Source organism: Typopeltis vanoorti, chromosome 21 (genome assembly GCF_054136105.1).
Source record: "Typopeltis vanoorti isolate ZY-2024b chromosome 21, IOZ_Tvanoo_1.0, whole genome shotgun sequence".
NCBI lineage: Eukaryota > Metazoa > Arthropoda > Arachnida > Uropygi > Thelyphonidae > Typopeltis > Typopeltis vanoorti.
The window spans coordinates 13,751,356-13,776,453 of NC_143569.1; the positions used below are offsets into that span (position 1 = coordinate 13,751,356).

General features: G+C 37.3%; 1 protein-coding gene across 2 annotated transcripts in view; it reads left to right on the forward strand.

The window, feature by feature from the left end:
- Positions 1 to 25,098, forward strand: part of LOC150094635 (uncharacterized) — a 73,279-nt gene that overhangs the window by 13,641 nt on the left and 34,540 nt on the right. For both annotated transcript variants that reach the window (XM_090410904.1, XM_090410905.1), the window contains exon 2: positions 4,080 to 4,163. In XM_090410904.1, the coding sequence (XP_090267030.1) occupies positions 4,080 to 4,163 (84 nt within the window). The remainder of the gene's footprint in view (positions 1 to 4,079; positions 4,164 to 25,098) is intronic.

The window sequence follows — 25,098 nt, forward strand, 5'->3', positions numbered from 1 at the left end:
ATAAAATTAATAAAAATAACGGGGGGGGGGAACCTTAACCCACTTGGGATGTTTTGATTTGACTCACACTCACGAAAGAATATAAACCCACTCACGGCATTGATCACTGAGGGTGGTTCTGTTCTGTTATTTTATCTTCTGACCATTTTTCATCTAATATGATCTCGTTCTTTAAATGACATGACATTTGCTTTCTTTTACAAAATCTTTAAATTGTAGAGGTAACTTATTTAATTCATAAACTGATTTTTGAAGATCATCTTCATTTTCACCTGGAGAAGATAAATTAGATTCAGAACTATATAAATATGCAGGAACTAGATTCAAAGAAAGATTCTTATTATTTTTAAATAAAATTTATTCAACTGGTATTCCCCCAATAGAATGGAAAAAAGCAATTGTGATTCCTATCTTTAAAAAAAAGGTAATAGAGATGACCCTAGAAACTATAGAGGTATCAGTATACTAAATTCCTGTTACAAAATATATAGCAGAATCTTAAAAAGCAAACTAATGAAATATTCCGAAAACTTTATTTTATAAGTACAGAATGGATTTAGAAAAGAACGATCATGTATAGACCCGGCCTTTTGCCTAAAATTAATAATAGAGAAAAGAAGAGAATACAATTTAGAAACACATATTGCATTTATTGACTTTGAAAAAGCATTCGACAAAGTTAAAAGAAACATATTATTTAACATAATATAAGAAAGACAAATACCAAATAATATCCTAAAAGCTATCACAAATATATATGAAAATAATCAAATATAAATAAGATTAAATCACGAGCTATCATATACGAGAGAGATAAACCAAGGGGTCCGACAGGGATGTCCCATCTCAGCAACTCTTTTTAATATCTACTTAAATGAAATAATAATAAAATGGAATAAAAATTTACATCAAGGAATTAAACTTTCTCCTACAGTAAACTTAAACACTCTCCTCTATGCCGACGACCAAATAATAATTACAAATTCTGAAGATAAACTACAGAAAGCTATTTTAGATCTAAATGAGATATCTAAAGATTATGGTATGATAATATCAACAGAAAAATCAAAAACTATGGCCTTTAAAGGACAAAATCTAGTAAGAACTAAAATAGTAATAGATAACACGATCTTAGAACAGATGAATTCATTTAACTTCCTAGGATGTACGGTCACATAAAAATGAAAAAGATATAAACGTAAAAATTGCAAAATATTTTAAAATAACAGGTGTAACTCTATATTTAAACCAAACCTAGTTCAAAAACAAACCATACTAAAAGTATACGATACATTATCCCTACCAGTCTTAATGTATGGAAGCGAAATCTAGACAATAAAACAAAAAGACAAACAAAGATTAACAACAGCAGAAATGAAGTTTATGAGAAAAACTGCAAAGTATACCCTATTTGATCACAAAATAAATTATGACAGAATTAAACCAAGAACCAGTAGTAGAAAAAATTAAAAAATATAAACATAAATGGATGGAGCCTGTGTAGCTCAGTGGAAGTGGCGTTTTCATACTACGTCGCTTTGCCTCACGAAGGAAGACTTGGTTTCGAGTCTAGTCGGCGACTAGAGGAAATTTTTCTAAACCTTTTTTCGACCGGTTCCGAGTTAGTCGATCTCTGGCACGGGCAAGCGGGTTTTTCGTCCCGTAATCTCAAGAAAATCGACCGTAGAACCCACATTATTTCAGACATTAAATATTGTGTTAGAGTTAGGGATTTGAGCCGTCTCTCTTCACTGTGTACCGTTTAATTAGTGATAGCCTTGGGCCATCTATCTCTGATTGGTACCAGTGGAGATTGAACTGCCTGCTCAGTCTCCAAAAGTTAGATAGGGCTAAATGGCCTCGCCTACTCCCCGTATACGGGAATAAAAAGGCGTTAGCTGATTTTTTTTTTAAATGGATGGAACACGTTCAAAGAATGAAAACAGAAAGATTACCAAAACAAGCCTTAAAATACAAGCTATTAGGAAAAAGAAAACCAGGACGTCCTCTTAAGCGATGACTTCTAAGGCCGGAACAGGCCATGCTAGGCTTAAATCCTTGATATGGATGATGATGATGATGATCTTCATTATTTATTATTATTTATCTTCATGTCTTGTAATATAATCTGCATAGCATTGTATTGACAACACTTTTTCTGGTTAACTGGATACATGTCTTATTGTTGTTTTCCATATCTTTAGAGGCAGGATCTCTCTCTCTCTCTCTCTCTCTCTCTCTCTCTCTCTATATATATATATATATATATGACTATCCAGACCGGTTTCAATCTTTTTTGAGGTCTCCTCAGTGAGTAGCTAGACCCTAGACACAAAGGTTTTAGTAATACAGAGCCTTATCAACTTTACCTATAGAAGTTGCTGCAAGGTGTTTTTATTTTTAATAAGAATCTCTGGAGGAGATATAGATGTAATAAATTTTTTCACTTGGGGATACTGTATATTAGGGTTCCCAAGTAATTTTATAAGCTTGGTTATTTAACTCTTAATCCCAAGTATGCAAACAATTAAGTTTGCGCCTGAAACATAGTGTATTGCATAATATATTATCCAATACACTATATATATATATATATATATATATATATATATATATATATATATATATATATATATATATATATATATATATATATATATATATATATATATATATATATATATATATATATATATATATATATATATATATATATATATATATATACAGTATATACACATACATACATAGAATAGAGTTGGAGGCAAACTACATCTCGGTCTTTCAACTTGATTTTATACACTTTTTGGGAAAAAGGTCCACGGATACTCGCATAGGCAAGATGCATCGTGTCATGTAACGTGCCAAGCTCCTAAGTCAATGCAACTGTCCGGGTGAAATGGCTGCTGGAGGGGAACTCGCGGAGTTTGAAAGAGACCTTGTGATAGGATGCCGTGTTGCAGGCCAGTTTGTTCAGCAAATTGTTGACAAATTGGGCTATCCCGGGTAAAGTGATACCATACTGAGATGGAAGTGCAGAGAGGCAATTGCAAGTGCTACCCGCGGTTGACGACCCACCACACTCACCAAATGTGACCGTAGGGTGCTATGAATGTTAATATGTAAAAACTATCTTCCTTTCGTCTGCAGATACGTTAAATGCGGAGTATAACGTGGAGTTTAACTGTATCAACTGGAATACGAAACTGCACAAAAACATTCAGAACCGAGACTCACAACATGGTTTCCATGGTAGAACGGCAATATGCAAGCCTCACATTATCCGACCAAACATGCAGCGTCGTCTTCAGTGGTGCGAAGAGCATGTACAGTGCGACGTTTAAGCTTGGAAAGGTGTGTTACGAGCGATGTATCGTGCTACACTTCTGCCGATCAAATGGACGAGTGTGGCAGATGGTCGGTGAATGTCTCTCTCCAGAGTACGTCACCCCAGCTATGAAATTCGGGTGCGGCGGTAGAGTCTTGTATTTCCTGGTTTGGCGTCGGACCTCTGTTTCTAGTGCCACGAACACTGAACTCTGAGAGGTATCTGAACAATTTTGGACAATGCAATGCGTCCTACTTTGTGACGTTTCTACCAAACTAACATCGTCTCCTTCATCAAGACAATGCACTACGTCATAATCTGTTGTAACTATTGTAACTACGAGATTTGTGGACATGGATGTCACCACACTTGACTGGTGTCCACAGAGCCCTGATCTCAACCTTATTGAACATGTATGGGATGAACTGGAGCGTCGAGTGCGGTCAAGAGGCATCTTCCCCACAGCAGTCCAGGACTTCATTACATGATTACAGGACGAATACTCAAAAATTCCCATTGATCGCTATCGTACACTCGTGGAAAGTATGCCTCCCAGGATTGCTGCAGTGATCGTAGCGAAAGGAGATCCTACATCTTATTAAAGTGAGCCTAGGCTATTTGTCCCTCACACTATGGTGTCCGTTGACTTCTTTCCAAGCAATGTGTGTGTATATATTGTTTATATTATTTGTGTTTGTATATTGTGTGTGTGTGTGTATAGTGATATATATATAGTGTTGACATCTTTTAGCATGTATTGGCTGAGAAGGAAGATCTCGATCTGAGTTATCTAGAATTTGAACACTTCATCATTAAAAAGAACGGTGTTGTTTTAGTAAGTATTTTACAGATTTTTACAAGTGTAATAGTATTACTTAATAAGTGTAATAGTATTACTTATTTTCAGAGGGTAAATGATAGTGAAGACGAGACACTTAGTGTATGCAAAAAAAAAAAAAAAAAAAAAAAGGACTGAGAATGGATAAAATATTGCTGCAGTAAAATAAAGTCTATTTCTTCTCCATGTTTCCATTTGGAGTAGAAAAACACTTTAAGGATTTAGTTGTTTGTAAGAAATACTCTGAAATATGTCTTCGGGAAAAACCATATCATTCGTTTTTTAGAAGATTCATTTGTTTGCTTATGAAATTGTTTTTCTCGAACTGAATATAATATAGTAGAAGGGGGGAAATGCGAACAGGAGCAAAAACAGGGAAAAAATCCAGATTTATGTGAAAGACAGTTTCAATATATAACTTAAGAAATTCGAAATCCTTTTAAGTGTAAAAATATTTTGAATCATCTGAAATGAATAAAAGCGTTTCCTTAAAGAACAAATATTACGATCTTGTATTCATCTGTAGTCTGTACTATAGTTTTGCCAAAAAAAAAAACAAAAAAAACTCACAACTTAGAACATGGTATATGGTGTATGCCTGGGTAGTCTTTGTTTATATAATTAACTAAATAAATCGTTTAACGCCTTTTATTCCTAAAGGGAGTGACAGAGGTCGCCATTAGCCCTAACTTTGGAAATCAGTAAGCAGCCTGGATCTATCCACAACTGTCAATCAAATATAGTTGAGCTCATGACTACCGGAGATTTTGAATGCATCGTGACGAGAGTGATTCCAAATTCCTACTCGTACCATTATATAAAATTGTGCGATTTTTCTGACTTCCAGAGTTTAATAACTCGAATTTCCTGAAAACAAATACTCTACTTTTCTGCGGAGATCTGCTAATTTTTGAACCAGCTGAAAAACAAAGGCTTAGGGAATGTTCTTTGCTTCAGACTGCCTAGCATTGTGCATGTTTATAATAAAACGAACACAACTGATATATGCTGCTATACAGGAAAATTAAAAATTCTACCCTAGGATCATGTTTTAAATATATGCCATATAATTAGCTTAGTTTTATTAATATATTCGGGAAATATCACATGCTCGTATTTCATAATGATGTTAAGGCTGAGTCAGATGAGGATAATGGATACACTATTATACTCTTTGGACTTTGTTAAGGCATTTGATAGGATACCACATGAAAGGTCGTTGCATAAAGTGGATAATATGGGACTGAAATGTAAAGTATTGGCCTGGATAAGTCAGTAGTTGACGAACAGATATCAGAAAATGGTATATGAGAGTGTGAATCCATCAGATTTAAGGTGACCAGAGATCAGGCCTTTAACCATTGTTATTCAATCTATACTTTAATGCTATTGGGAAGGACCAGACAGGAAAATGTTCAGCTGTTCACTGATGATGCAAAAATAGATTGGACAATTAGGCATGTTACTGATAAACAGCAGGGGCTAATTCTCTATGCTTGCTGCGCAAGTGCATTAATTGAGAAAGAAGTAATATTTATTTGTTAATAAATGCATGCATTTATAAGCATTCCATTTAGGATTTTATTTTTGTAGACAGAAGACGTCTTAAGCTTGCGCGGCAATAATAATTGAGCTTTGCGTTGTGTATCGAAGGCCGATGCTTGCTAGTCTAGTCAAAGCTACCTTGGCTTGCTCGGTTGTAGGAGCTTCCAGGTCCGTCGCTGCAGCACTGTGATTTCATGCGCGCGCATAGCCATTTCCGCTCCCTTCACATCGTCTTAAACACAGGCCATACGCAGTCAAAGTAGCTCTAGCCAGCCTTTACAAGTGTGCGTGTTGCTTGGGAAATTAAATTACAACCAACTTTTTATGACGATGTTATTAACCAGTTCAGAAAGAAGAACCGTAGGGTAGAATTTGTATTCAAGTAGCTAAATTGAAAAAGATAGAATATCATTTGTAAAATAAATGTTTTATTTGTATGATTAAATGTACATTATATATAGTTATATAGTTTTAAATGATCAGTATTCATTATTCCACTAATCAGACTTCAATCACACCTCTCACTCCTTGAATGATAACAAGAGCAAGCGTGAATTTCAAGACCAGCATTCGCCACTGATAAGTCTTTGACTCTTTGAGGTCTTGGGGTAATAATAATAATAATAAACAGCACTTATAGGATGGTTTGAATTAACTGGAACAGTGTGCAAATGATAGTGACTCTCTCAGATAAAGTTCGCCCACCGTTTGTAGGTCTCTGCTTGGCGTCTTGCCAAGAATAGTCGATTCATGCTGAAGGAGAAAAAAAAAAATGAAGGACGTACGAATTGGTCGCCAACACGCGAAATCACGTGCTTTATAGGTAAAATTTTCCAACTCTTATACAAGCAACATAGTTAACTACAATAATCATAAAAGAGAAGTTAATTTTCCGACCTGTAATAATAAAAACTCATCCCACAATACGAACTGATTACCCTCTTATCGAAATGGATTCTCCTTTTTCTGACATGCGCAGAAGTGTCGAAGTACCTCTAATCGGTGGGCGAACTATAGTATGTGTAAATTTTAATGTTAGTAAGTGTAAATTTATGCACTTGGCGTGATGAGATTTCCAACGGCGTATTATATTGGAGGAATTATGCTAAAAGAAATTAATGAGGCTTGGGATCTTGGAGTTATGGTGGATGGAAATTGAAGTTCAAAGATCAGATTGCAAAAATTGCAAATACTACTCACGGAATGACTGCAATGATGGAACGTACATTGACATCTAAGAATAAGGAAGCCATTTTGCTTCTTCACAAGGCCTTGATACAACCGCACCTGGACTACTCTGCGCAGATTTGGTCTCCTGGGTTCGGAAGGGACATAAAGAGGCTGTGGAAAAGATGCATAGAAGAGGTACAAAGATGATATCGAATTATCAGGACAGATTGAGAGTATATGAAATGCAGACTAGGTAAATAGGAAGACGTGCGGTGATATGATAGAGGTTAGTTAGCTTCTAAATAGGTGTTATAGAATATCGAGTGATGAAATATTTGCTTTCATTTAAAGTGGGGAGAGAACGAGGGGGAATCCATGAAAGTTAAGTTTGCAGTTAAAAGAGGAGTGAGAGCTGGAACTTTCTCTCACAGAGTAGTAAGTCTCGGATAATAATAATAAGTTACCCAGAATAAATTGAAACAATTTGGCTTTAGTATATGAAATCTGCATGTGGATGTTTGAGAATACCCTAGATACACAGTTGTATGCATTACCACCTGCACTCAACCTTATGGTAAATCATTAGGAGGCTTCCCGCCTTACTTAGGACTAACTTGCTGCTAGTTACTTACTCTGCTAGATCGTGCATAGAGAAAGCGAGGAGAATAGAATGAAATACAGAAGAGTGCTGTTGAGACTATGTACAAGCCAGGAGACTCAATATCGTTGTGTTTTGTGTGCGAGTCTTCCTGCCCCGCCATACATACTGCAAGCCTCTCTTTTAACTTTTCCATCATTAACAGTGAAATATGTCACAAACAATTACAATATAATTCAAGATAAAAATTCCCAAAAAAACCCATAAAATATAGAAAATTGAAGGCTTGTGTAGCTCAGTGGAAGTGGCATTTACATCCATAGCTCTAGACAACTCGAAGAAAGACAAGTTAAGTTACAATCTCTGGCTAGAGGAATTCTTTATAAACCTTTATTCGACAAGTTCCAGAGGTCGTCGATATCTGGCATGGGAATTGGGTTTTTTTTTCTCCAGGAAACGCAAGGAAATCGACCGTATAACTCACACTATTAAGTTATCCTTATCCATCCACGTGGTCAGGGACCACGAAATGGCAGCATTTGTTTGTTGTCGCTTCACTGAATGTGCTTAAAATTATTGATAGTTTTGGGTCAGCTATATCTGATTGGCTATCTCCAAAAGTAAGATAAGGTTAAAATGGCCTCAAATACTCTCTATCACAATAATGAAAGGCATTAGCAGATTATAGAAAATTAATCCTCTATAGCATTAGATTCTTCAGCAGTAATTCTAATCCAATCCTGTGAGTGTGATATTTCTTTCTTTAATTCTTCATTTTGTTAAAGTGAGTTTTTAAACTTCATATTTATTCATCGATGGTCACAAATGCGAAAATAACATTGCGGCACTTCATTCCTCCTCCTGGGGTAATATTACAAAATGTGAAGCCTAATATATAATACTATTCATTTTAATATAGGAAAATAAATACATTTTTTTCTTTAACCGTATTAGTCCTATTCGTGCTATCAAAAAAATTAAGTTCATCAAATAGGGTATGGTAAAGGCTTCTATTGGAATCAACCACATCAGTTCATTGTTTTATGCAAAATCAGCTACACATAATCGCACCCATTCGGCTACATCAATATGCACTTGACTGAAACAGCCGATGTATCAATTGACACATGTCCGCGCGGTTAGCCTAGTGGCTTTGCGCTTCGCAACCATGCCGGGGGAAGGAGTGTCCCAGGTTCGATTCCCGTCAACGACGTGAGGAGCTCAGGGATCTTCCTCAGCCATAGCCAGGTTAGCCGGTCTTGGGCTTGGACAGCAGGGTTTTTTCCGCAAGTTTATCTGGTGTTTTTCATCCCGCAAACCGGTCTGAGGACACACGGATTTCAATCAGGAATACGAACCCAGCCATAGGTCTGATTCGTCAGCCAATGCCCGGTTCCGGAGCCCTGTTAAAATTTGGGGAGAATAGATGGTACGTGAACTCTCGTAAAAAAAGGGGGGACGGACTATCATCACACGGAATTTATTTATTTAATTGACACATCGCTTGATATATCAATTATCAGTTTGATATATCAGTTTGTGCAAAACAAAATTCTATATTCGGCTTTGAAATAATGCTAGATCTTGTATCTACTTTGATTATGTAACTTTGCATTGCCGAACTGAAGCCTTTTGGCTCTTTGTTTTAGTAATTGCATATTGATATGCTTTTTATCTTAATCTCTCATATGTGTTATGTGAATGATCTTTCATGGAAACGACGATGCGCATGCATTGCATCATATTTATGCAAAGAAAATCGTAGATGTAAAAATTATCACGTCTTCATAAATATTTATATAATAAAATGAATTACTATACTAATCACTTTATTTCAATTTTACGAATGTAAAAATAATTACTGAGACAGCTGTACTTCTGATAAACTTAACATTGCGTCCATACCATTTGCGTGTGATTTTTTTCTGGCTGTGATCACACTTCGCATCCCTCTCAGTGTATTCTCCACCGGTCTGTGAAAATTTTGACTTTCCCGTAATGTTGTGTCAAACGCTCACTCTATTACCTTTATCGCAGTAACATTTCCTTTATGGAATAGGTGCATTCTGATATTGACAAAGGCATGGATCGGTTCCATAAAATTACCGAAGCAAAAGAACCATTACATTACCTAAAAGTATTGCATGTTCCTTGGAATTAATTTATTGTACTCCCCTGCTGAGCATCCCAGAACCCTTTCATACTTTGGTCTTGGTTTTCTGCACATTCCGGTGCATTATTTTCAATGCGATGGTACATTGACATTTCCATCGTTCATAACATGCCTTCGTTTGGAATTTTGGACAAGTCAGTATTTTACTCATTAGCAAAAGATCAAGATATTTCATGAACGAGTAGGTCGCTGTTATGCATATTATGTCAATACTGCTTTTGAAGTCCAGGAATTTTTGTCCACATTCATTTACAATATTGATATGTAAAGTTGAATCCACGATATGCACACTTCTTAGAAAGAAGTCAAAGCACACTCGCATGGGCAAGGTACATCGCGTTTTGTAACGAGTCACGTGTGTGTAGCCGGTAGAATGGTCCAAGAATGGGAAGAATGGTCCATCCACATTCTCATTGATCACTATCGCACGCTTGTGGAAAATATGTCCCTTAGGATTGCTGAAGTCATCACAATGGAAGGAGGTCCTATTATTGAGGTGGGCGCCATCATGGCTTTTTGTTTCTCACATTATGATGTCTGTTGACTTCTTTCCAAGCAGCGTATCTGTTTACCTTATTTAGTAATACAGGCGACGTGGAATGAAAGAAATGATATTCTGGTTTGTTTCGTTCTAAATATTCCGATCCTTATTATAACAAATTAAATAATTTAACTTAGTCTGATTGATAAATCAGACTAAGTTAATTTATCAATCCAAATCCCATCTCGGATTGAAATTTCACCACCTTCTCTTCGTGGAGAGATTTTGTTTCACACATTTTAGTAACCTGGAATTGAGACATTGCATCCCTCTTAGCATCCCAGTACATTTACGTGCTTTATAAATAAAGTTTGAAAAAATTAGTCCCAACTTATCTTAGCTGTAATTGTGATAAACTAGACTTATCACTGCATCTGGTCTGATTCTGATCCATTTTCAATTCGGAATTCTACTGAACTCAGTAGTGAATTCTGAATTGGCAATGATTCAGAATCAAATCAGCCTTCTCTCCAGATATCAGTATCCTTAGAAGATAACCTTATATAAACCAGTGGGGGGTCTTGAGTGACATTAGAAATCATGTTTTGCCTATAGCGTGTGTGTTTGATTATCTGACGATTAATCATTTCTAAATGTGCATGCACTGCAGTAATATCAGTAAATACTGTGCTAATTGTAATTAACACAAAACCTAGTAGAAAGAATTATAAAAGCCAACCCATCATGATTTTCTGAAGAGAACACAGTACAAAATAATTACATTTATCAAAAACAGTCATGCAACAATTAGCGCGTCACAAAAACGAACTCACGCTATGATCATTATACTAAAGCAATCGATCATTTACAGAAGATCTGGATGCTGGTTAAATGATTAATACCTCCTCTCTTATACATCTCACCTGTCATCTGAAAACTGTGCCAATCAGAAACGATGAGAAAACAAGTTGTCATAACGCCAAAATTACTGTGACCTTCTGCCTGTTAAGTAATCAGTATTATGTATATGTGTGTGTGTATATAAAACAATAAACAAAAAAATAAATAAATAAACATTAAATTCTTATAAATTAAAATTGAATGTTATGCAAAATACTCCTATAATGAAATTAAAATTTTAAAATTAGAATAAAGAATTATGATAATGAAATATGCAAGCTGCAACAGTAAAATAAATATATACGGACCTTGTATATTGTACATTCAAGGGTATCTAATGGCCTTGTTGCAAACTTGTATCATAAAGCACCACCTCAAACGAAGGACCGTTATAATTTCGATTCCATTCGCTGACCCTAAAGGAACTGTTCCTAGGCCCTTAACTAGTTCTAGAGTTAGTTGATATCTGTACACTTAAACGTGGTTTTTCATCCTGAAAATTAAGTTCATACCCAGCATATCATCAAAATAGCCGAAGAACTCACTGTCTCGGACAGATATATGTATAATGGTTTGGAGTAACTTGATGGCAGATTTCTCGATTATACTGTATATGGGTGTGTGTCTCTCTACAACCATTGGGAGCTATGGGATCAGCTTTTGGTGCTGGCTAAGGGCAGAGATGACTTCCAACAGTTTTCCAGACCTAAAAGAGCTCTGTCTACTTTGAAGAAAAAAAAGGTCTTTAGGGGATTTGTTATTCATATATAAAGCACATTACCATGGCTTTCTATTTAGCACATTTCACTTCTATTTTCGAAATTTTGTATACAGTGTTTTACAGTTTATTTATTTTTTGCTTTTTATAATTTTGACATGCAGAGACCATTTAGCATTATTTTCAAATAAATGTGTGTGTATATATATATATATATATACACACACACACACATATATACATATATATATATATGTATATATATATATATATATATATATACACACACACACATATATACATATATATATATGTATATATATATATATACATATATATATATATATATATATATATATATATATATATATATATATATATATATATATATATATAGTTCAAATTTGACTGTTGTTATTCCTAACTTGTTTATACGAGAAGTCCATGATTTATCTTGCTATTTTTCCAGTTTGTGATAATTTGTACACCTGAAGAAGTCGAAGTCGGCATTCCAACGAAACTAGTTGTGTTTTACCTTACCTTACCTTATAGTTTTTATCTTACCTTATCTCGGTGTTCCTAGTCAGTAAAATTATGATTTAATATATATATTAGCGAAACTTGGTTAACCAAGAATGATATAGTTATTGGGATTGAATGTAAGGGGTACAGTATTTTCAGGCAGGACAGAGATGACAGAATGGGGGAGGGGTTTTATTAATGATAGACGAAACATTAAAGCCAAAAAAGATAGAAGTACCTCACTGTGACAGGTATGTAGAGGGCAGTTCATTAGAGGCTGTTTGGTGTGAGATAGAGATTAACAAGGCGAAATATGTAATTGGTTGTTGCTATAATCCAAGGGGAATAAGGGAGAATGTAGATAGCATGTATTGGTAAATTAGCACGATGAGTAAAGGTCAAGTAATTATTATGGGGAATTTTAACTTTGAGGACATAGATTGGGGGAAGGAATGGTCACAAGGAACAAAGGAAATGGAGTTTATACAATTGTTAAGAGATAATTACCTGAGACAGCATGTGATGGAAGGGACAAGAGATTCTAGAGTGTTAGATCTGGTCATAACATCGGAGAACATATCAATAAGTAATTTAGTTACAATGTCTCCACTTGGGGAAAGCGATCATGTGGTCTTGACCTGGGAGATTGAAAGACGTACTGAATATTCTATTAAGAATGGGTACATGTGGAATTACAAGGCTGGTGATTATGGCAAGCTGAGAAGTCAGCTTTCAGCTGTATTATGGCATGAGAAATTCAAGGGGAGAGATGTTGATGGTGCGTGGGAGATTCTCAAGGAGTATTTGAAGAAAGCTGTATCAGACTGTATTCCCAGAGTCAGAAGGAGAAATCAAGTAGTAAAATGGATGACTAATACTATTAAACAAGAGTTGCAGATAAAGAAAAGGTTGTGGAAGACATATAAGGAAAAAGGTGATGAGCATTCCAATGAGCAATATAAGGTACAGGCAAAGAGAGTAACCTGTATGGTAAGGAAAGCCAAAGCTAATTATGAGAGGAAGCTAGCTGATGAATCCAAAAGAAACCCTAAAGAGTTCTTTCGCTATGTGGCTAGTAAAAGGAAGAATATCCATGGAAAGATTACTTTAAAAAGTATTGATGGTAAGGAAATTACTGAAGCTAATCAAATAGTTCAGTTGCTTAGTGATCATTTCGCAAAAGTGTACCATCTTCGTAGTGATAGTGCAGTGTCAGATGTGCCATTGACTGATGAGAGTATAGAGATAGATGAAATTGAGGTGCTTAATATATTAAAGAGCCTTAATGCTAACACTGCCATTGGGTTAGATGGCATATCGGCCCATGTGTTACGAGAATGTGCAAGAGAATTAGCAACTCCTCTAACCAGGATGTTTAATTTAAGCCTCAGTTCTGGTAAAGTGCCAATAGAGTGGAAAGAGGGGAAAATAGTTCCATTGCACAAGGGAGGCTCTAAGTCTGATGTTGCAAATTATAGACCAATCAATATATCTGGAGTGGTGGTTAAGATTTTGGAGAAATTAGTTAAAATTAGAATTCAGGACTGGGTGGACAGCAATATGATACTTTATAAGGGGCAACATGGTTTTGTGAAGGGTAGGTCTTGCCTAAGTAATTTGCTTACGTTCTATAATAAAGTAACAGTGGAGTTGGATAAAGGAAATCCTTACTCAGTGATACTGCTTGACTTTGCAAAGGCTTTTGACAGTATTCCACATGGAACTCTATTAAATAAATTAGAGCAAATGAGTTTGGATCCGAAGATGGTGATTTGGATTAAAGGATGGCTGGCGGACAGATATCAAAGAGTGGTTTACGGAAGATCTGAGTCCAGGAAAAGGCAAGTGACTAGTGGTGTACCTCAGGGCTCAGTTCCTGGTCCTCTATTGTTTAATTTGTACATCAATGATATTGGAAATACCTTGAATGGAAATATGCACTTGTTTGCTGATGATGCAAAATTGGGAAGAGCGATAATCAATTCAAATGATGTGGATATTTTACAGGGTGACTTAAATAGGCTGACGCTATGGACTGAGGTAAATGGCTGTCAGTACAACGTGGCTAAGTGTAAGGTGATGCACTTCGGGAGGATGACATCGCATGCTGTTTACTATATTAACGGAACTGAACTGCAGGAAGTTGATGAGACAAGAGACTTGGGAGTTATTGTGGACAGAGAACTTAAGTTTAAAGGGCATATTGCTAAGATTGCCAAAACATCACATCAAATTACATGGTTGTTGAGGAACACACTAACAAGCAGGGATAGGGAAGTTATTGTTCCACTCTATAAGGCATTAATAAGGCCGCATTTGGACTATTGTGCACAGATCTGGTCGCCAGGATTTCTTGGTGATGCGGAAGTGGTAGAGAGGATTCAGAGGCGGGTTACAAAGATTGTTGCAGGTCTGTGGGATGTTCCCTATGAGGATAGCTTGATGATCTGTGGGCTCCAAAAACTAGCTGATAGACGTAGGAGAGGAGATATGATAGAGGTATTTAAATTGTTAAAGGGATTTTACAGGATTGATACTGATGATATTCTTAAGACCAATGCAGGATGTGAGAGAACGAGGGGCGATCCCTGGAGATGGTGTAAGAGTGTGGTTAACAAGGGTGTTAGGACTAGATTTTTTACTTGGAGGGTTGTGAATGGGTGGAATGCTTTGCCAGAACTGGTTGTGAATGCTTCAACTGTGAATGAATTTAAGGAGAGGTATGACATGTGTAAATAATGGTTAGTGTCAATGTCGGGTCTCCCGCGATGAGTCTTTTGACTCCATGGAGACACCGTTAAAATAATAATAATAATAATATATATATATATATATATATATATATATATATATATATATATTTCAGAATAACAAAAATAAGCTAACGTCTTTTGTTCCCGTATAGGGAATAGGCTAGTTCGTTTTAGCCCTATCCAACTTTTGGAGATTGAGTGGTCAATTCAGTCTCCACTGGTAGCCAATCAGAAATAGCCCGCCCAAGGCTATCACTAAGTTAATAGGCACACAGTGAAGGGACGGCTAAAAATTGCCGCCATCTCGTGGTGCCTAACCCTAACACAATATGTTTAATGTCTAAAAATAGCATGGGTTCGACGGTCGATTATCTTGAGTTTACGGGCGAAAAAATTGAGTCTCTGGGATAAAAAACCACTTGCACATGATCGACTAACTCGGGAACCGGTCGAAAAAGGCATAGAAAATGTTCGTCTAGTCGGCAACTAGATTTCAACCCAAGTCTTTCTTCGTGCAGTCAAACCCTTGGAGTGCAAACGTCACTTCCCAAAGGGAGTATGAAGAGGGCCTTAGCCCTAACTTTTTAAAGACAAGTAGGCATTTAGTCTCCAAACTTCAATCATTCACTAAAGAATGGAGACCGAATGCTATTAATTAGACAACCGCCGACGTCTTGTGAACCCTAAACGTTAACACTCACTAGTCTCAGTTTTAGATGCAGGCTTAAAAACCCGAGAAAAATTCTATTTTCCTGTGCCATGGGGCAACTAAATTTAGAAACGTTCGAATACAGTCTTAGATGAAGTTAGTCGAATTGGAGAGTAGAATCGAAAACCCGTGATGGTGTTTGCCAGCCTCGTTGGACACGTGGTTAGTGTACCTGCTTACCAACCAACAGGTCGCGGGTTCGATTCCTGCCATAAGCAAGGATGCTGCTATTGTCTTTTGGTGAGAGATTGTACATCACACAGATGCGATCTTCTTCTTCCACAGCTTCTCCCACTTAAGTGGGGTCACTGTTGATGATGAGTCTCCTCCACATCCTCCTGTCTTGGGCTGTCACCACATCCATGGTCTTCATCCTCAAGTCCTCTTCTACCAGCTCCCTCCATCTCTTCTTTGGCTGCCCACACTTCCTCCTTTCTTGCACATCCATCTGCATGACCCTTCTTCCCACATATTCGTCTTCCCTCCTCATCACATCACCAAACCATCTCAACCTTGCCTCCTGTATCTTTGCTCCTAAGTTCGTAACTTTCACTGTTCCCCTTACATAGTTATTTTTCAGACGATCCTTTCTGGTCACACCGCACATCCACCTAAGCATTCTCATCTCTGCTACTTCCATCCTGCTGATGTTATTTTTCCTCAAGGCCACAGTTTCCATAGCATACGTCATAACTGGCCTCACTACTGTCCTATAGATTTTGCCTTTCAGATTGATCTGCACCCTCTTATTGCATAACACTCCAGCCATCTCCCTCCAGTTCCGCCAACCCGCTTGTATCCTGCATCTCACTTCCTTCTCAGCTCCTCCATCTTCTTCCACTGTTGAACCTAAATATCTAAAATCCCTCACCTTCCTGATGAGATTTCCTTCCAGCTCCAGATCTGTCTCCTGGCCGCCGCCCACTGTGCAACACATATACTCTGTCTTACTTCTGCTCAGTCTCATACCTCTCTCTTCCAGTACTTTTCTCCATCTTTCCAGTTTAGTTCCCACTTCTTCGCTTGAATTTGCACACAGCAAGATGTCATCTACATAGAATATTGCCCAAGGCGCATCTTCTCTCACCTCCTCCGTCACCACCTCCATCACAATATTAAAGAGAAACGGACTTAATGCTGACCCTTGATGCAAGCCAACTGTTACTTGAAAACTTTCTGTCTGTTTTCAGGTCCAAACACTTGTCTTCACATTTCTGTACATATCCTGCACCAACCTGACATATTTATCGGGAACCTTCTTCTCCCTCAGACACCTCCAGACTTCTTGCCTTGGCCTTGGCACTCTATCGTATGCTTTCTCCAGATCAGTAAATGCCTGATGTAGCTCCCGTTGTTTCTCTCGAAATTTTTCCTCATCTGCCGTAACCCAAAGATAGCATCTGTTGTTGATATACCAGGCATGAAGCCATATTGTTCCTTTGCAATCTCCGCCTCCTTCCTCAATCTTCCATCAAGAACTCTTTCTAGGATTTTCATTCTGTGGGACATCAACTTTATTCCTCTGTAATTTTTACAGTCTTGTGCATCCCCTTTACCCTTGTAGATGGGGAAAAGAGTGCTCTCCCTCTATTCCTCGGGTATATTTTTCTGTTGGCAAACTTTCATGAACAGATCCCACAGCAGGTCAATTCCCTCTTCCCCCAGTGCTTTCCATGCCTCCACTTTACATCATACAGAAGCGATATCAGAGAAAAAAAAGTATTTCAAAAATTTAACACCAGGAGGCGTTGCAACCACAAATGCATGGAATTTGCAGATTCTGCAACTCGGCAGGTGCCAGGAGGGTTTAAAAACATGTACACAGATTTTTTCCTCTTAATTCTGGTTGCCAATACTGTCCACAGTAATGGCACCAAAGTTGTGTCATTTGCTCATGAAGCTCTACTATCTAAACAACTGCAATGCTGTTGCTGCACTCCGCGAATTTCTTCGCCTGAATAAATGTCGACGAGGTCCACTATTTCCACGTGCTCTACGACAATGATTAGTCATTTTGAAGAAACAGGTTCGTTTGGAGTCAGACGAGGCAGAGATCGCAAACCAATCAGTTCACAAGTGAATAAAGTTGCTACTACCATTGTGGAGCAGGCCATGAATTACAGCTTTGGTTCCTGCAATCCACGTGCTGTATCAAGACACATAGATGTGCCTTACACAACTGTCTGGAAGGTTCTGCATTTCTACCCATTGAAGATAACCCTGACACAAGAACTGTGCCTGCAGGACTTTGAAAGTCGACGAGAGTCGACGACATTCGTTTTAATATTCTTTGTTTTAGTGGAGTTGGACGCTGCGTGGTCGTGGATGATTTTCTGTGGGGATAAGGCTCACTTTCACCTGAACGAAGCTGTGAATACCCACAGTTGCTGGGTATGGGCTACACAATACCCGCATGGAATCCAACAATTCACCCAAAATTACTGTCTGGTGCTGGTTTACAGCTTCTTTTTTCATTGGACCATTCTTCTTTGATGACATTCGCCTGTCGGGTTCTGTGACCTGCTCAGTTACTGCCGAGAGGTATCGCGATATAATTAACAATTTTGTTGTGTCACAGCTGCAGCAGCGCCTGTGCATGGATTCAGTTATTTTCATGCAGGATGGGCTCCACCATACATCGGTCGTTTTATACAGAAGGTTTTTTTGAGAACATTTCATGGACCCCATACTGATCAGCCATGCGTTTTCCACTGCATGGCCGTCTAGTTCACCTGATCTTTGTGATTTCTGACTCTGGGGATTTCTCAAAGACAGGTTTTATCTTGATCATCCTGATAAGTTGCCAGCTCTGAAAGACAGCATAGAGCATCATGTGCGCAATATCGGTCCCGACCAGTTGTGTTCTGCCGTTGAACACATTGTGCAAAGGGTGCAGTTTGTAGCATACCAGGAAGGGCAACACATTGAACAGTATAGCACGTGAATACATAATGGAAGTAAGTAAAAATGTATTATTTATGCTTGTGTCGCTTTTCTCCCTCTTACACACACAAAAAAAATTACAAATCTATATTCGATACATTGTTAAGCACTCCTGGTGGGAACTACTTTTACCCTGAGATATCTTTTCCGCGTAACGCACAATGTATTCCTACAAAGTTTTGCGGCGTTTGGATCACTGGATGGCTCTCCACAAGACCTTAAACAGGGATACTTTAATTTGATCACCCTGTACCTAAACTGAATAGACAGGAATATTGAAAACACTAACTACACTCTCATTACAAAACCTGTTAAAGAAGAAGTGAAATAGTTTAGTAACATATGTGAAATATGTGCCAATATCACCTCTCTATTTATTGGGCTTCATCTTGCAGCCCTTAACTACTTCTTACAGCTGTTTATTTCAATGAATATTAGTTGTTTTTACAGCTATTTGATTATTGTTTTTAATGAATCTTTTAATGAATGTAAATACCGCTGAGAGCAGCTGATTTGGAAATACTTAATTTTTTGTATTTGTTTCATGGCTCTTATGACTGTGAAATTCTCTCCTAACCTAGATTTGTTATATGAATTTCATTGTTGAATTCCTAATACCTCTCGGTGAGGTATTTTTTTGATGTAAAAGTTTGGTCAGTAGATCGTTTTCCTTTTCGAAAGGCATGTTTTTTACAAATATTGTCTTCTGTATGTGAATTAATATTCGTGTGTATAACTTACAACCATATTTTAAGAACATATACCTCTTTAGTTTTCCCAAATGAAATGTATACGTTTCATTTGATTTTATTCATAAATCGTTGAAAACAAGCATTCTCACAGTGTTTTGTTGTGCAGTCACATGGATTTTCAAACTAAATTCTTAACTTTTCTATGTGGATTTCATTATCTATTGATTTTATCTTCTTTTATTGTTTAGAAAAGACAATAGCTAAGACTGGAATATGTTATGTTTGGTTATAAAACTTAAAAAAAAAAAAGACATATATTCGAATTTTGAGGTCATCCCATTTTCATTTTCGCTTGCATGTTCGGTCGAATGAACAGTAACTGCCAAATAACTTGACACTCCTTTGAAACCTGATTAATGATCTGACAGAGCGGTTTTTGCCTATCTGCACAGTATTATTACTGTAAATTGAGTCTCTTCTGTCCAGTTTTCCTATTTTGCAGGATGAAAAACCTTTCACTTCTCTGTATGAGACCGGAGAAGTGAAAGTCTTCAGAAGTGAAATGCTTCAATTTACAAGCCCCGATATAGGTTTCTTACGTCTAGACCGGATTCGAACCAAGGTCTTTTTAATCAAAGGGTATAGTTTAAACCAACTAAGCTACAGAGACTCATTATGAGTTCTTTTTTTTTTATTTTAATGTCCTCTAATGCCTTTAGTACCTAACTTTTGAAGACACGTGAGCAGCCATTCGCCTCACTAATAGTGAGCTGAAGATATCAATGAAACAAGGTTTTTACGAAAAAGAGAGAGAGAAGGCGAGTATGGAAGCAACTACCACCACACCTCTAACACTCATAATAATGAGAGTTCTGTGGTGAATGTTTTGAGGTATAGGTTTAAAAACACTCAATATAGATTGACTAATTCCCGAACTGGCTTAAAAAAATTCTACAGTAAGTTCTTCAGTCGATCTATAATGGTCTTTCGTCGGGAGGCCTGGCTATGGAAGCAAACGTTATTTTTACAGGGATACAGGCACTGATTAGCATTTTTTGAATAGTCAACACTGCTCTTGCATTTTTGGCAGATAGGCCGAGTTTCCTACAAACAATAGCTTCAATTGTTTCATGTCATTTTCGGGAGAGCTCACAAAATATTATTATTATTATTATTGTTATTATTATTATTATTATTATTATTATTATTATTATTATTATTATTATTAAGACCTCCAGGTAGTTAGGGACTCATTGAGGGAGGCCACATATTACACGCTCTAGCTATCATACTTGTTCTTGAAGTAATCCACAATCCTTTGCACACACAACATCCAATGGCAATTCACTCCAATCACGCACCACTCTATGAGAGAAAAATTCAGTTCTCACTTCCTTCTTAGCGGCACTCATTCGCAGCTCCCAAGGATTCTCCCTTGTCCTTTCCTCATTCTCCATAAAATAAAATAAAATCCATGAACTGAAATCCTATATGACCCTTTCAGAGGGTTGTAAGTCTCAATCATATCTCTCCTGTTTGCTGGTGTCTGCAGGTTGCAAATGCTCAGTCTGCCTTCATAATCAGTACTCCACAATCCTGATATTATTTTAACACTCTCCTTTGCACTCTCTGTACTGTATCAGAATTACAACGGAAACCAGGAGACCAGACCTGTGCATACTCCAAGTGAGGTCTTATTAAGGCCATGTAAAGAGGTAAAATAACATCCTTTTATATGTCAGAGTTCGTTTCAGTATTATCTTTTGAGTTGTTATTTGCAATCTTTGCCACATGGTCCCTGAACTTCAACTTCCTATCTACTAACACTCCAAGATCCCTAGCCTGATCAGTTTCAGTTTCTTCAGTAAATGTGAAGTGTATGACTTCACAATTTACTGACATCCATTTCCCCATGCCCACAATTTCAGCTACGCTAATCATTCTACAAGTACCAGCTGCATTCCTGATTACCCTACCTATCTTTGCATTGTCATCTGTCAAATCCTTCTCAATGTCATTAATGTATAGATTGAATAACAGTGACCAATGACTGATCCTTGCGGTACACCACTAGTTATCTTAAATTTTGCACACTCATATCCCCTGTATACCACTTTTTGATATCTTTGTAGAAGTAGAAAGATAAGTAGGCACATAAGTTAGCCACTTAGGTTAGACTCTAGCCTTCTTAACTACATGTTAAGTAATATAGTTCGCTTAAGAAAAGAAAAAAAAGCCTTTTTCTTTTTATTAAAGAAAAAGGCTTTTTATTCTCTTATAGGGAGTAGGCGAGGCCGTTTAGCCCTATCTAACTTTCGGAGACTGAGTGGGCAGTTCAATCTCCACTGGCAGCCAATCAGATAGCTGCCCTAAGGCTATCACTAATTAAGTGGCACGCAGTGAAAAGAGACGGCTCAACAAGTGCCGCCATCTCGTGGTCCCTAACCCTAGCACAATATATTTAATGTCTGAAATAATGTGGGTTCTACAGTCGATTTTCTTAAGTTTACGGGACGAAAAATCCGAGTTTCTGGGAGAAAAAATCCACTTTTCTGGGTCAGAGATCGACTAACTCGGGAAGCGGTAGAAAAAAGGCTTTAGAAAAATTACCTCTAGTCGACGACTTAAGAAAATAATTTATTTATTTGTCACTTGCACCCTATTGTAAATTCATTACATGTAACTCGAGGGTTATCCGTATTAACTAGGAAGCCCAACTTAGAGATCAATCGTGGAAATTTGTGAACTAACTAAAGGCTTCTAAGAAGCATGGTGGTGGTCACACACCAGACAAAGAAAATTATCTACCACCATCCTCAGCAGCAGATAGTGCAACAAATTAAAATTAACCATGGAAACCAAACAGAACAAATCCATCAATTTCTTAAACTTGATATTAATCAGAAAGACAACAAAATAGCCACGAAAATATACCGCAAACCCACGCATATCGGAAACTAACTCCATTTCTACTCATGCCATCCGTATTCTGTTAAAAAATTGGTAATCCTATCACACCATAATTATATCAACACATAAATAAAAAAATAACACAGAATTTTAAAAATCGCAACTATCCCACACAACTAATAAATTATGCAAACAGGACAGCAAAAACCCGTCAAAACAACCAAAACAAACTTCCCAACACAAAAAGTTATCAAACTGCCATACATCCAGAACACATACAAAGCCTACAAATACATTTTCAAACATGCTGACTACAAACTGATATTCACCACAAACCAAAAATTGTCAAATTTTCTAAAACCCACTAAATCTCATACGCACAAAGAAATATTAGAACACTACAACGTAGTCTACAAATGTGTGATATCACCTACACAGATTCTATGGGCAAGACTACAAGAACACTTCCGTGACTGTAACATCCCTATTCCAGAACATTTAAACACTAAAAAACGCAACATCAAAAAGAAAAATAGAATACAAAGTACAGGGAAAACAGAAATAGCAGTTCACTTCCTTGAACAAAAACATACCCCGCAAATTGACAAGGCCATCATAATAGACTGACAAGTCAACGAAACAATGCTTAGAATATCGGAAACGATAGCTATAAAATGTGACGAGAACTCAATCAACGTCCACAGACCCTACATAATCTCCGAGCGTTGAAAGCTCCACCACATAAAACTTAGATCACGACTCCAAACAATAAGCGAAAACAAAAGTCCTAAGGCACATACACCAAGCCGACACGACATGCCATACACTTCCCCCATGAGTTCAGACGACGACCCACACGATCGAAACGGCTCGCACCCCGTCAGCCCTCTCCCCGGTCCCCTTTTCCCATAAACCCTTCCTCTTCCTCTAAAAATCTGTTTCTATTTTCAGCCCACTTTTTCATCATTTTTTCCCACCCTACAAAAAAAGCGCTCCGTTCACCCTTAAATATAATATATCATCATCATCATCATCATCAAATTCCTGACATGTACCCTCAAGGGGTGTACAGGATATGACAGTACTACATGAAAAAATTACATCATTACTAACTTCCTATCTACAATTTTCCTCCAAATCAGTCTCTTACTTGTCAAGACTCCAACATTATCAGATCTTATATTTCTATCGTCTAAGGCACTTTGTACCATATCAATCCACCCATATCTTGGTCTTCATCTGCGTCGTTTTCCTGCCAACCTGGCAGAGAACACTTGTTTTGCTAATCTTTCCTCTCCCATTCTAATCTCAGGTGGTAAGTGACCATACCACCTGAGATTAGCTCTGCTAACGCATTCCTGGATGCTGACAATGTCAAGTTCTTTCCTAATATCCTCATTTTTAATATGATATTTCCATTGATGCCATCTGTTCACGCCTCGAATCTTTCTCAGGACTCTCATATCTACGGGCTCTAGCCATGGTCAAGTGTTTTACTTCTGACCCAGCTCTCAGATCCATAAGTTAAAACTGGTTCGAACACTGTCTTGTATACAGCTAATTTAGTGTTCCGACTAATTTCTCTCTTATTCCATATGAATTTATTCAATTGACTTCCCACCATACCAGCTTTGCTGATTCTGTTGTTTATTTCTATATTTAATTTACCATCTTCAGTAAAAATCGTGCCTAAGTAGCTGAAATGTTTTACTTGTTCCACAGGTTCTCCATTCACAACACAGTTGACATTTTCAATGATTCTGCCTATTTTCATTGTCTTTGTCTTTTTATTGCTGACCTTCATACCATATCTATTACAACATCTATTCAATTTAGTCAGAGAATCTTGCGGACTTGCAGCGGATTTATTTAGAAGTATAACATCATCCGCATAAAGTAACATCTCCAATTTTGATATGTTTAATACCACTTTCCTTCATAATGTTATCCATATAGATAATGAATAACAGAGGGGATAATGTACATCCTTGTCTGACACCAGATTTAACATTAAACCATCTTCCTGTACTTCCTTCAATATTAACTGCTGACTTACAACTCAAATAAAGACTAAGTATTGCTTGATATAATGTCCCATTGGCACCATATAACTGCAGCGTATTGAATAGCTTCTCTCTTGGCACCTTGTCATATGCCTGTTCCAAATCGACAAAACTTAAATACAGATCTTTGTTATATTACCGTGCTTTCTCGACTATTTGTCGTAAAGTGAAGATCTGATCCTGACAGCCTCTGTTTGGCCTAAATCCAGCTTGTTCTTCACCAAGCTTTTCTTCCACAATTCTTCTCAACCGTTTCTCAAGTATACTTGCATAGATCTTGCCAGGAACACTCAGTAGGGAAATACCTCTGTAATTCTCACATTCAGTTTTTTTATTTCCCTTTTTATATATGGGTACTATGAGAGCTCTACTCCAAACATCGGGAATTCGTCCCTCTGTCCAGGCTTTCTGAACTATGCAGTGCAGCCACTGTAAGACTTTTATACCACCATTACTTCAGCATTTCTGGTCGAATATCATGTACTCCTGTTGCCTTTCCACATTTCAAGCCTTTGATGGCTTTTTCTGCTTCAAGAATGGATCGAAGTAATTACTCCATACTTCAAGGATATCTTTTTCTCCTGTTTTCATTTCACCTTTATCATCTCTAATTCCTTTTACAGCACTCTTTCCTCCATTCCTAAGCTTCTTCAACAACCTCCAGAATATTTTGCCACCTTCTTGATATTTATTTTCTATATTCTTGCCAAAGTCCTCCCATGACTTTTGTTTAGCTAGTTTTACACACTGTTTAG